This window comes from Gigantopelta aegis, chromosome 2 (genome assembly GCF_016097555.1).
Source record: "Gigantopelta aegis isolate Gae_Host chromosome 2, Gae_host_genome, whole genome shotgun sequence".
Classification (NCBI taxonomy): domain Eukaryota; kingdom Metazoa; phylum Mollusca; class Gastropoda; order Neomphalida; family Peltospiridae; genus Gigantopelta; species Gigantopelta aegis.
This window is the reverse complement of record NC_054700.1, coordinates 32,701,005-32,715,226: the sequence shown is the minus strand read 5'-3', so window position 1 is coordinate 32,715,226 and position 14,222 is coordinate 32,701,005. Positions and strand designations below refer to the sequence as shown.

The 14,222-nt window shown below is 38.6% G+C and overlaps 1 protein-coding gene across 1 annotated transcript; it reads left to right on the top strand.

Moving 5' to 3' along the window:
• Positions 1–297: 297 nt before the first annotated feature.
• Positions 298–9,810, top strand: LOC121388275 (vitelline envelope sperm lysin receptor-like). The gene is made up of 6 exons (XM_041519557.1): positions 298–465; positions 2,309–2,463; positions 4,366–4,520; positions 4,994–5,081; positions 6,350–6,503; positions 9,769–9,810. The coding sequence occupies exons 1-6, from the start codon at positions 298–300 to the stop codon at positions 9,808–9,810; spliced, it is 762 nt and encodes a 253-aa protein (XP_041375491.1).
• Positions 9,811–14,222: the final 4,412 nt, after the last annotated feature.

Below are 14,222 nucleotides of genomic sequence, written 5' to 3'. Positions count from 1 at the left end.
AGGAGGTAGGTAGGAATTGGGGAGGCCATTCGCCAAATAACCATCCCCACCGCCTCATACTCTCATACATTTAAAACACTTTTAGCATAAACTCGTAATTAAATCTGAACGAAAAAAAAAAGAAAAAAAAAAACAACAAAAACAACCAAGCAGGTGCCGTATTTTAAAACGTATCTTTGCACAAGGTAGAGTCAAAGTAAAGTTTTAATAAAGTCGTGTCTGCACCCAAGAATCACTTCCATGGGATTTCGTCGTCAAGGCAACATTGCTTTCTTTCCAGTGATTCCAGTATGCGGAATGCACCCGAGTTTCCAGAACGCTTGGATTCACATAGTGACAGACCTGGAAGTGCACGCCACGGCCGTCTGCAAGTCTAAGTCGAATGTCCCGTTCATCCCGCTCGACGACAGAAACCAGATCATGGACGTCGCCTACAGAGACGGAGTCCGAGCGTGCATCTTTAACGTAAGTTAAGAAAGTCAGAGAGGCTTTCCAGACGGTTCGTCCACTGGACAATTCGTCCACAGACAATTTGTCCACCGGACGATTCGTCCACTCACCTCGGACAATTCGTCCACTCGATGACTGCATTTTTTTCAAACATATTAATAGTTATTTCTTTGACATTGTAATCATTTCTTAACATTATTTTGTGGTATACTATAACTAAAAAAGTAAAACAGAGTTAGAATTCAACATTACTATCCAGTTTTTATTAACTGTTTGTATTCATTATCATGCGGATGATTCGTCCACGGACGATTCGTCCACTCGCTCGTACACGATGTGGTAAATAGGCGAATGGGAACTCTATTTACGTGCCCATATCCACAAGGGTTCAGGCACGCCCACCCCGGTACAGGTAGTTAGCGGTATAGCTTTGAAATAAGGCGTGTTGTTTTAGACGCTACTGGATCCAACTTGGTGAAACAAGCTTAAGCAGTAATGAGCCTGCATTGCTAATTACTTCACGATATCACAATAGAGTACACCTGTACACTTAATTGGTAAAGCAAACAGAAACCATTCAAGTTGAAAGGGAAGGGCTAAAGATTATCTTTACTAGGCATATTGTACGAAAAACATCCTACGACATGTAGCGTGAAAGGCGTACATTATAGAAACAAATAATAACCGAATAAATAGAAACACCAAAGAATTATGTCTGCAGAGCATTGTTACAAAAACATCTACCAAGCGTAATCTAATGTAATATAATTTATTTTCACCTTTGTAAATTTATGACACAGCAAAAAAAATACGGGGTAAAATATATCTAATAATTTATTTAGCCCCCACGTACATGTAGTACACATTATTTAGGCCGTGGACGAAATGTACTGGGAAAATAAAAACCCAGTGGACGAATCGTCTGGAGCTGATTTTGTGTACTGGACGAATCGTCTCGAGTTCCTCAGTGGACGAATTTTCAGTGGACGAATCGTCCAGTGAACGAATCGACTGCATCCCGTCAAAGAGTGCATCTTTAACGTAAGTTAAGAAAGTCAGAGTACGCATCTTTAACGTAAGTTAAGAAAGTCAGAGAGTCCGTCTTTAACGTAAGTTAAGAAAGTCAGATAGTGTATCTTTAACGTAAGTTAAGAAAGTCAGAGAGTGCGACTTTAATGTAAATTAAGAAAGTCAGAGAGTGCATCTTTAACGTAAGTTAAGAAAGTCAGAGCGTGCGACTTTAACGTAAGTTAAGAAAGTCAGAGCGTGCGACTTTAACGTAAGTTAAGAAAGTCAGAGCGTGCGTCTTTAACGTAAATTAAGAAAATCAATGAGTGAATCTTTAATAACAATATAATATCAATATATCTTTTTAGTTCAAAAAGTCTGAGTACGTTTTAATATAAGTTATTTTCAATGATTCAATCTTATATATCTTTTTTATTTTTAAAGTAAAAACGTCAGAGTATAAATATGATTTATATGCATTCGTAAAACACGTGATTTTCGGGACATTTTCGAACTTTGTTACACACCCAACACCGCCTCTTTGGAACTGCCCCTGAACCATCGATGGCACGTATGCCGATCTATTTGCAGTGGCGGATCAACGGTGGGGGGTCACGCGACGTTTTGTATTTTAAATTCATCATCCACAATAAAAATACGTCTCCTAGCATGTTCAGTTTAAAATGTACCCGACCCCCCTGCCCCCTGCCCCCCCCCCGCAGATCACCTCCCTGTGGAAGCTCGGCTAATTTGCCTTCAACAAACCCCTCCCCTTTACCAAATCCTGGATCCGCTCCTGATTTGTTATAAAACAAATCTCATTATAACCCTAATGTTGTGTTCTTATCAGCAAAGAACGGGGACGATGGTTTTCACGCTGAACATAGACCTGTTCTGGAACGTAATTGGGAACTCGAGTTTCGTGGAACACATTGTCTACCAAATAGTGTGCACCTTCGATGAGCATGCGCAGAGCGAATCAGCAGTTAGTGGCGTGTGGCATTCGTAAGTAGATTTCTTGAATTCTATATTTAAAAAAAAAAGTTTAATTAAAATTATAAGTTTTTATAACAATAATAGTTTCCAGGTTTCAATATTCCGACAATATCCAGTACTATTCATTTATTTGTTAGAATACATCGAGATAGTCATATTTAAAGAGACAGACCCTAGTTTTTAAACACTACAACATATTTTTCACTATTAGAGCCGTTTATGATCACTGAAATCAAATATTACTTATATTGTTTAGATTATCCATTTCCGTAAAAGCAAAGTGTCTACGGTCATCCTTTTATTTCTAATATCACAAAATGCATTTTTCATATTTAAAAAACCCCGCTAGTGCTTCTGAGAAGTAGCGGTTATTGATTCGAGTTCTAGTCTATTTTGTAAGGATATTTTCGGTTTTTAACGTCACGCTCTTGATTCACTCTGCTGTAACTTTGTAACTTTATCCAAGTGTGTTACAGGTTGTGTAGAGTAACTAAACTTCGTATCCATTTTTACGTGTTGAAACTAGGGTCTGCGCCGTTAAGGTCTCACTACACAGATGTCATCTGTCATTGAAACCCATGTTAAATTGCCCAACTTCAAATGAAGATTGCCAATAGAACACCATTGCGAACACTCGTTCCAGCCAGTGCTCCACAACTGGTGTAACAAAGGCCGTGGTATGTACTATCCTGTCTGTGGGATGATGCATATAAAAGATCCCTTGCTGCTAATCGAAAAGAGTAGCCCGTGAAGTGGCAACAGCGGGTCATTAACTATATGTCTGACGCCATATAACCGTAAATAAATTCTGTTGAGTGCGTCGTTAAATAAAGCATTTCCTTCCATTGCGAATATACATTATATAAGTGTTTATTTTCATTCCAAAATTGAGAACATTTCCGTCTCAGATGTTTGCTATATGACCGCATCTGGCTGTAGTACCGGTCAGAACAGGTGGTACATTAACCGATTCACTCCGGCTGTCTGTTCCGCTATACACCCATGTCCCAAAAGGTCAATGCACAATATTATAAAATAACATGGGCAAAATCCAGCAAGGAGGCTTACCATTAAACATACAAATTGTTTTAATTCTTCACCAATTACTAGAAGTGAATATTTGAACCACAACATATGTCACAATTAGGGAATATAGTGGACCGTGATCAATGAACTCTCACCCAGAAGTGAACTGTGTAGTGAGACCTATATGGCGCAAATCCATTTGTCCATAATCCATAATCCACTTGCCATGCAGTTTAAGTTGGGTAGGTTCCATTTATGCGTGTCCGTACCCGTGTGGGTATCATTTTGCTTTATTAATTGCGTATCCGCATACAGATCGCAGATAAATACAATTTGCGTGATTAATTACTGAAGTAACTTTAATGTCTCACCGACTCATAGTGTACGTATCTATTTTATTTTATTTTTCTCCATAAAATGCGTTTTGAGTTACTATAATCAGAGATGCAGAAATAGAAACTATTTCAGTAGCACGTCGGGACAGAACCAACTAAAATTTACTAGCCCGCCAGAATTTCTACTAGTCCGCCAGCCTATAGAACAATACTGCTTAACAATATTATAATATACACCGTTTCCACTTCAAGTATTATAATATACGTGGTCTCCACCTCAAATGATATATTATTAAGTACCCTTGGTAACTGATGAACACCACGTGGCAAACGAAATCAAGTCCAATACCTTGACTGACAAATCAATAAACTTTAAAAATATTCTGATATAAAATTTTCACATTTCTTTCATATAGATTAATAAAATTCAAGTGACATCCCACAAGTATTTAACAATGCTTAACACACCCCCCCCCCACCCACACACACCCACACCCAACAAACCAGGCTTCGTAAATTCGACCCATGTTTTTCCTGTTGTGACGTACAGGGAAAGAGCAGGCGGGGCTGTGGATGGGGAACACGAGTTTGACACCAGCATCTCTGTCAGTCTGAACATCAGCCTCACCGACATCATGGGCAGTCCCATACACACACCCACTGTACCAATGGGCAGCAAGGTCCGTCTACTTGCAACAGCTGGCGGTAAATATAAATTATATCATCATTATCACCACCATCATCAACATTGTCGTCGTCATCATCATCATCATCACTATCATCAGACATCATCATCATCACTCCTATCATCATAGTAGAGGCCCTGGTAAGTTGGGAAATTTGTGCCCAATCCATTTGTTGTTTATGCAATAAAATATGTTTTCAATCAATCTATCATCATAATTACAATTACCATCAAAACCATCATCATCATCACCATCACCACTATCATCATCACTATTATCATCATTATCATCATCATCATTATCATCATCACTATCATCATCACTATTATCATCATTACTATCATCATCATCATCATCATAAACCATCAATCACTACCACTATCATCATCATCATCACCATCATCATCATCTAGCATAGGGACCGAACTCTCCCCTCACTGAGAGGGTTAAGAATACATTACGGTAAATTCATTTGCTTTCCTTTGATTTCAGATTTGTTGCAATACAAAGGGTTAATGCCGATCGGTTGTGACGCTGTGGGTGTGAACACCAATAAACGATACGCCATTCTAAGAGCTGGGTAAGTACTGATACCATTTCCATTGTCTAATACTCAGGTCCGGTTTAACCGTTTTTAACATACATTCCTCTTTAATTAGCTGAACAATAAAGTTTGTTTTGCTTTAACGACACCACTAGAGCACATTGATTTTTTTTATCAGAGGCAGGGGAAACCTGCTACATTTTTATATTAGTAGCAAGGGGTCTTTTATATGCACCATCCCACAGACAGGGTAGCACATACCACGACTTTTGATATACCAGTCGTGGAGCACTGGCTGGAACGAGAAATAGCCAAATGGGCCTACCGCGCATCAGGCGAGCGCTTTACCACTGGGCTACATAATGAGGTGAGACTTTAATAAACTATCTGGCTGTCTGTCTGCCTGTCTGTCAGTCAGTCTGTCTGTCTGTCTGTACGGGTTATTCACTCTATATGCCATTAATACAAACAAACCAGCAAAAACCAACAATACGTTTGTAACGAGATGGTTTTCAGGATGGCTGTATACAAGTAAATATAAAAATTCATAATTATAAATGTGTTGGTGCACAAAATACATGTTTTAAATTGTGTAGCAAAATCTGATGGCAATTTGGTGGTGAATGAGGACAGTAAAACAGTTAGCCAGATGCCAATTTCAACTTGTCAAACAAAACAAATATGTAGACAAAACAAACACACCAATAAATAAAATACGATTTTTGAATGAGAATTTTTTTTTTTTTCAAAGATATATTCACCGAATTCAACTTTAATTGGCATTTTTGGCGATTTTGCTTACAGTTTAAACCGTGAATATAATTAAGAATGACACCATAATACCAAACATTAGATTCAGTATACCCGAGGACGGGACGTAGTCCAGTGGTAAAGCGCTCGCTTGATACACGGTCGATTTGGGATCGATCCCTGGCGGTGGGCCCATTGGGCTATTTCTCGTCCCATCCACGACTGGTATATCAACGGCCGTGGTATGTGACATCCGTCTGTGGGATAGTGCATATAAAATATCCCTTGCTACAAATGGGGAAAATGTAGCGGGTTTCCTCTCTAAGACTATGAGTCACAATTACTAAATGCTTGACATCCAATAGCCGATGATTAATAAATCAATATGCTCTAGTGGTGTCGTTAAACAAAACAAACTTTTAACTTTATATGACAGAATTATCAAATGTTTAAAATCCAACAGCTGATAATTAATAAATCAATGTGCTCTAGTGGTGTCCTTAAACAAAATAAACTTTTAACTTTCCACAAAACATTCCTTTCTTTTGCGACAGATGCGGAGACGGTATCGTTCTGAACAAGACTGAAGGGTTTGTCACGACAGGGTTGTCTACCCTGAGTCCGGTCTTCAAAATCTTCCACCTGTCCGGAGACACGAACCTCGTGTTTCAATGCAACTTCACCATGTGCAAGAGCACGTGCGACGGGGTATATTGTTAGACTTGTTATAGAGGGGGGGTGGGGGGGGTGTGGTGGGGGTGGGGGTGGGGGTGGTGGGGGTGGTAATTAAAGGGTGGTGGGGTGGGGGGGGGGGGGGGGGGGTGGGGGTGGGGGGCAATGATCTGATTAACATCAGATCCACTGGTCTGTACCACTGGTAATTAAAGACCCAGATTGGGGGGGGGGGGGGAGGGAATGTAGTCACAAAATAAGCAGAACAGTAATGTATTTTGGCTTTGTCACTTAGAAGTGTGTATTGTTGTTTTGTGGGTGTGTTGTTGTGTTTTTTTTTGTGTTTTTTTTTTTGGGGGGGGGGGGGGTGGGGAGGGAGGTTGGGGGTAAAAAAAATATATATATATTTCTTCGGGGTTTTTTTTATTATTTTTTTGTTGGGGGGGGGGGTTTAGCTTGAGCTGAAGTATCGTTAAACAAACATTCTCTTCTTTTCATTTAGTCTTTTACTTCAACGTCAACTTCTGGGAAGGCTTGCTTCACAGTGTGTAGGTCATAATACTAGTATGTGAATGAAATCTTGTACATTATAATAACATCGTCCCGCTAAAACAAATCCTGGAAAAAGGAATTGTTTTAAAGTTTAATCAACGTGTACGAACATCACATACATCTTGTCAATAAACAATAAGGAAATAAATAACCTTGGCAAATACTTACTACAGGCGAACAAAATAAGGGGTATACTATTACTACAAACAACTTAATATATCTATATTTGTGTGACCCATATTGTTGATTGTATATATATATATGTATATATGAGAGATAGAGATAGAAATAGAGATAGATAGAGATAGAGATAGAGATAGAGATAGAGATAGAGATAGAGATAGATAGAATGTAAGTTATTCTCCACCATTGTTCCGCACTATTGTACATAATATTGTATTTCATTGTTATAATGCTGATAAGTTGCAAAAACTTGAACTTGAAAAACCAATTCTACGTTTTAAATACAAAGGATTATATCGATAAATACATTAGGTATTTTCTTTGACCCAGTTATTTCAATGTCTGTTTGACAGTTGTGAGAGAAAAGAAAACTGACACATACGAAATTACGCAAAAATCAAATAAACTTCTCACTATTTATAGATTGACGACATTTAGACATCAATAGCTACAGTGCCAAATTGCAGAAATATCCTCCCTTTATTGTCGAAGATTGCAAATGCCTTTAGTATGGTTCTCCGATTCATCCACTTTGTTTGAGTATATTATTATTAATTTGTTGTTAGTTGTTTATCAGTTGGGCTGTCTGAGATGATAAAATGTTAATAATGAATATTATTAAACCATCGATTACTTCTATTTCTTTTCTTTTCCTTTTCTGTCCTTTCAGTTTATTCAATCGTTTTTTACAAACGTTTACTTTGATTGATTGATTGATTGAAAATTGCAGTCGCCATCATTGTACAATTTAATGTTTGTAATTAGGAGAGGGCCTCGTAAGTTGGATAACTTGTGCCCAATCCGTGTGTGTGTGTGTGTGTGTGTGTGTGTGTGTGTGTGTGTGTGTGTGTGTGTGTGTGTGTGTGTGTGTGTGTGTGTGTGTGTGTGTGTGTGTGTGTGTGTGTGTGTGTGTGTGTGTGATATTATATTATATTATATTATATTATATTATATTATATTATATTATATATGCAATAAAATATATTTTCAATCAATTATTTATTTCAAACTCAACAATGTTTCATTATTTTTCCATTCTAGGTATCGTATATTATTGTTTTGAATACATTACTAAAATTGTTCCTGTTTTTATTTTCAGTTTAAACCTATCTACCCTGTTCTATGTTTTTCTTTCCAGAGCTCATGTTTGCCTAACAGAAGCAAGAGATCGGCGTTAGACTCAGGTGTTTATATTTTACTACTAAGTGTGTAGGGTCACCGGAAACAGGTTGAGAGTGGTCGGGGGAAAAGTGCAATGCTCTCCGAATAGTGTCCGGAGCCTTTTTTTTTTTTTTTTACAAATCTGTTTATGTCTTACACGCGTGGAAATGCATTTATTTACAATTCTTCAACACCACGTTTAAAGACACTTATTGGGACCCCACGAAACCCATTGAAATGTTCAAGGAGTGTTTATGACAAGTCCACCACTGCTGGCCACTTTATATAAACTATACTGAAGCGAGTTCCCTTCTGCAAAAAATAAACTATTTGATCTCGTGACACAGTTGTGTCTGCTTGTTTCATGGCAGTCTAAGTGAAATAATATTCCTATTAGATGGGTAAAAATAGAGAGTTAAAGTTAGTTTTGTTTAACGACACCACTAGAGGAAATTAATTTATTAAAATTGCGCAATTTCATGAGGTAATTTTTGCACATAAATTGGAACGGTTCATCGAAAGAGAAATAGAGCTATTGATTAATTTGATTTAGTTTCCCCGAGTAGTAGCTCATAGTTATGTGTTCAATTCAATTCAAGAGAATTAATGTGCACATTCAGAGCAAGCTGTTGTAGCGCACGCCTGTCCTGGGCACAGGTGCCGGCCTCGGCCAGTTCCTCCGTCCAGGACAGGAAAGGGTGAGATGGGTTGGAGGGGGGACCTCCTGTACTGGCAGGTGCAAGGGAGCATCAGCAGTCCGGCCGTAGTCGGTAACAGGCGGAGGGTGGTATAGTGCTATGGAATTTGGAATGTCCCGTAGGATTAAGCCAAAGAAAATGGGTGCGCATTTTTGTTGAAGGAAGTTAGGCGCATTTTTGAACGGTCAGCCAAACGGTAAAGATTGGGAGCTACATATAGTTTTGGAATTTAGTAAGCCGAGAGTAGCTCGTTAATTAGACCTAGCTGATGTTGATATGTATCCCTAGGTTGCCCATAAGGGCCCTTAAAAGGGCCTGATCTATTCAGATCGTGGCATGACAACCCATAGGGGACTCGATGCAATTGTGTATGTGAGGCAAGGCCGGAATTTTCTGATGTTGTCCTTTCATGTCTCCGTTCCGTCTGTCTGTTCATCCTCTTGTCCCACTCACCTTGTTATCCCCCTCTTCCATCTCTCCCATCCGTAATGACCGTGTTATGTGTTGTTTTGAGACGCTAATTTATATGTTGATTCAGTAATATATTCTATACGAATAAGACTCTTTACTAAAAGGTTTGTATCTGATGTATAGTAGACCTATATTTCATTAAATAAATTAAATGTATTTAACTGATAAATTCAAATATATTATCAGTTATAATATAATCATAAATACTGTTATTTAGTGAAAGACTTCTATTTGAGATATCATGTCTCATTCGTAACAAAAAGACAAATAATAGTTAATTAATTTTGTAATTTTATCTTTTCTTTTCTTCAGTGGACAAGATCGCTACAACGACTTTCTCTCAGCCTAAAATATACTTTGAACACATTAATATCACAACACACGAGGTTCAACATGATAAGCAACTTTCCCGTGAACGGAAATGACGACGTCGTAGAGTCACGTGACGACAACTGGCCAGCCCTCTGGTTGGCTGTGGCGCTATCCGCAGTGATGCTAATAACCTTACTACTGTTTCTAGTTTGTTTCTGCTGCAATGGACGTTGTGATAACAACGGCTACTATCTTCAACAATAAACTTCTGCTGTCGTTCATTTTTCTGTTTTGTATTATTGTCAAATTGCATTTAACAATTGTATTATTTAATTTATCACGTACCCTATGAATCTTGTAATGTCATTAAAGTAGCAGACCTTAGTTTCAACCCGTGAAAATGGACACACTAAGTTTGGTTAATTTACAAACCTGTGACACAATAAGATAAATTTACAATAGAGTGAAATCATAGCGTGTGACGTTGACACGGAGATATACCCATGTAAATACACCAGACTCGTCCCCATAACCGTTATTTCGCAGACGTACGTGTGGGGGTTTGAAAGTGGCTAAAACAAAGTGTATTTTGTGGTATTAGAAACACCAGATGACCAGAAACAAATCGGATGCATGGAAATGGATCATCTACAAAATTAAATTTAAGTAATGTTTTTACTTTCATTATCAAAAACGGATCTAATGCTGAAAAAATACACATTAGTGTTTAAAAACTAGGGTATGTCATTTTAACACAACGAATTAATCCATTGGACGCAGTATTTTGTTTTCAGTGGACTTATGTAGATACACCAACAACAACAACAACAAAACCTAATAATAAAAATATTACTGTATGAGCGTTTGTAATATTGTCTTGTATGAAATTTATTTAATTGAACTAATTCTAAAGCCCTTGGTAGACCATTATTTAATTAATGTGTGTACTTAGGTCTAGCATCAGCCGTTTTGTATTCCGACGCCATATAACAGTAACAAAATGTCTAGAGCTTTATCAAATAAAAAAATTATTTCTTTCCATTTTGCATTTTTTGTGTTACATTGGAACATTGAGTAGACTTTTAGCATGTTAAAACTTATACTGGCCTCTTAAAGGTACCTAAATCCATAAAAAAAAAAAAAAAACATTTTTATTTATTTTTATTTTTATTTTGTTTTACAGCTTTACCATTGGGCAATTTTGGTAGACTTTTAGCATATTATACATTTTTCTTTTCTTCTTTTTACAGCTTTCCCACATGGGCAAATTATTGTAGACTTTTAGCGTGTTAAATGTTATACTAACACCTAAAAGTATCTAAATCCATTGAAAAATTGAAAAACTTTTCGTTGAATTTTTAACTATAAAACAATGTGGCTGACTGTTGACAGTGAACCATGTTAGTAGGCATCTGCGATGGAGGAGGTCTGAAGATATGGGTGGGCGGAGCCAGTGTCGTACTGAGCAGGTTTCAAATACTGAAACATCATTGCATTGATTGAGGGCGATTTTGTAAGTGTCCTTTAGATGTGTTAAATGTGGCTAATAATTTAGACCGGCCTCGGTGGAGCAGTGGTTAAGCCATCGGACTACAGGCTGGTAGGTACAGGGATCGCAGCCCGGTAGCGGCTCCAACCCAGAGCGAGTTCCTAAGGGCTTAATGGGTAGGTGTAAGGCCACTACACCCTCTTCTCTCTCACTAACCAATTAACAGCTAACCCACTGTCCTGGACAGACAGCCCAGGTAGCTGAGATGTCTGCCCAGGACAGCGTGCTTGAACCTTAATTGGATATAAGCACGAAAATAAGTTGAAATGAATGAATAATAATTTAGAGTGAGATAGGGTCACAGGTAATGACTGATTCTATAGGTTCTGTTTTGTTTTAAATAGTGCTTATGTAACAATCCGGACATCCTCCGAAGGATCAGGTCGAGTTGCCACGAAGCTTTTCGGTCATTCATTTACTTATTGTCGTTATTTTGTTGTTCGGGGCCCCGTTCCACGAAATAATTGTAGCTAAGGTCCATTGTAGTGACTCGAGGTGAGTTTTACAACTGGCACCTTAAACTTTGCAGCCGTTCCACACAGCCACCTTACGGTAGTCGTAAGTGCCCCATTAATGATTAATATATTCTTTGCGAAGAAGTGGGAATTAGTTAAATAATACATTGGTTACCGACTTTTCGGAACATCTTGGATGTATTCATCGGTATCCGACAACCATGAAGTAACTGTGCACAGTTTATTTGCTAAGCGATAATGTATAAGACATGGGAGTTATCACCCGTGTTTTCGTGTAAAGGTCGTTTGGTCTAGAATGTTTTTCATAGAACGCCGAGTTTCATAAAATGTATTTGGTATGTATTAGATCCGTTTTGACTCAAAAAGTTAGTATCCTTCTTAGAAAATGATCAAATCATCATCTAACTGCTATTTGACTAGAGCTTGGCGGTATTCGGTATATACCGTTCGGTATCGGTATCGTGTCAATACCGATTTACCGTACCGAGCAAATCTCAAAATACCGAACATTTCGGTATTGAAAAATAAGTATTCCCGCCATTAAGTAAAACACTAAAAATACATCTGACGACACTACATTGCCCACAAAATGGCCGATGAGAAGAACGCGTCGTACAGTACTTCCAAAGAACTGACTGAAAAATAAATATATGCACTTTGTGCGAATGAAAGGTATTTGTCGACCATGAAAAAAAAAAAAAAAATGTTTTATTTAACGACGCACTCAACACATTTTATTTACGGTTATATAGCGTCAGACATATGGTTAAGGACCACACAGATTTTGAGAGGAAACCCGCTGTCGCCACTACATGGACTACTCTTTCCGATTAGCAGCAAGGGATCTTTTATTTGCGCTTCCCACAGGCAGGATAGCACAAATCATGGCCTTTGTTGAACCAATTATGGATCACTGGTTGGTGCAAGTGGTTTACATCTACCCATTGAGCCTTGCGGAGCACTCACTCAGGGTTTGGAGTCGGTATCTGGATTAAAAATCCCATGCCTCGACTGGGATCCGAACCCAGTACCTACCAGCCTGTAGACCGATGGCCTAACCACGATGCCACCGAGGCCGGTGGTCGACCATGAATACCTGTTGGAATACCTACCTATCCTAAACAAAAAAATGGGTTGGATATAAACAAGGAAAAAGGCTCTAACTTGGGCATTCGTTTAGAGGTAGGTATACATAAAATATTGTTTGATATGGGTATAGTTATCAGTACTATGTCAATACCGAATACCATACCGATACCGAGGTAAATCACTCCCACAATACCGATACCGAACTTGAAATTTCAATACCGCCCAGCTCTACATTTGACATCTACGTTAATGGCTTATAACTGCTTCGTACCGATTGTAAATTTTCACCGTAATTTACAACGATATTAAGCTACGCCGCGTCGTGGAACGGACTGGCGGTCGTAGAAAAAAATAAGGTTGCGATGGTAGGTATTTACGACGATAGTTGTGCTAAGATAACCCAGTGGGTTCCGTTTTGCGAAGCGATATTAGCGCTAAGATCATCTTATGTACATGGCTACCTTATGCACTTAAGATGATCTGAGCGCTAAGATCACTTCGCAAAACGTGGACTTTGGTACACACATCTGAGCTGAGTTCAGCCAGACCGAGCAGAAAAACGTCCACTAGACTGGTTTATGCTCTTCGCGGTAAACCATATGACCAATCAAATAGTTCGCGAACGTTAGCGAAACGTTTGCTAGCTGAACTTGGGGCTCGTCTGAGTTCAGCCAGACCTTGCAGACAAACGTCCACTAGACCGGTTTATGCTCTTCGCGGTAAACCAAATGACCAATCAAATAATTCGCGTTCGTTTGCTGGCTGAACTTGGGGCAACTGTCTGGATTGTCTGTCCATGACAGTGGGTTAATTGTTATTGGTTAGTAAGCAAAATGCTAGGAAAGCCAAGGCATGCAGCTTGACTTGCATTTTCTATGAAGTAAAATATAATGCAGAAAGAACTAAAGGTAGAACTGCGCGTGCTTCAGTAATCTATTCTGGGAGTGGCAGTCCTCTTTGTGGTGATGCAAGAGGGATGGAATAAACTTTGTACCGATGCAAGAGGGATGAAATTTTTAGTAAAAAATTTCCTCGGGAGTGGCTGTCCTCCTATATACGAGGCACTAGATAGAGATCCATGGAATCATCCACTATTTTGCCAAATGCTCATTTGACTCGAATTGTGCAGAGATACGGCCCTGGTCATGTATTACTGAGTACCTTGGATTTTCCATGAATTGCCCTAACACATGTATCACCAAAGAAGATTTAACCTATGCAGTTTGATGGTAATTTGTAAAGATTTTTCTTTTTAATTTGGACT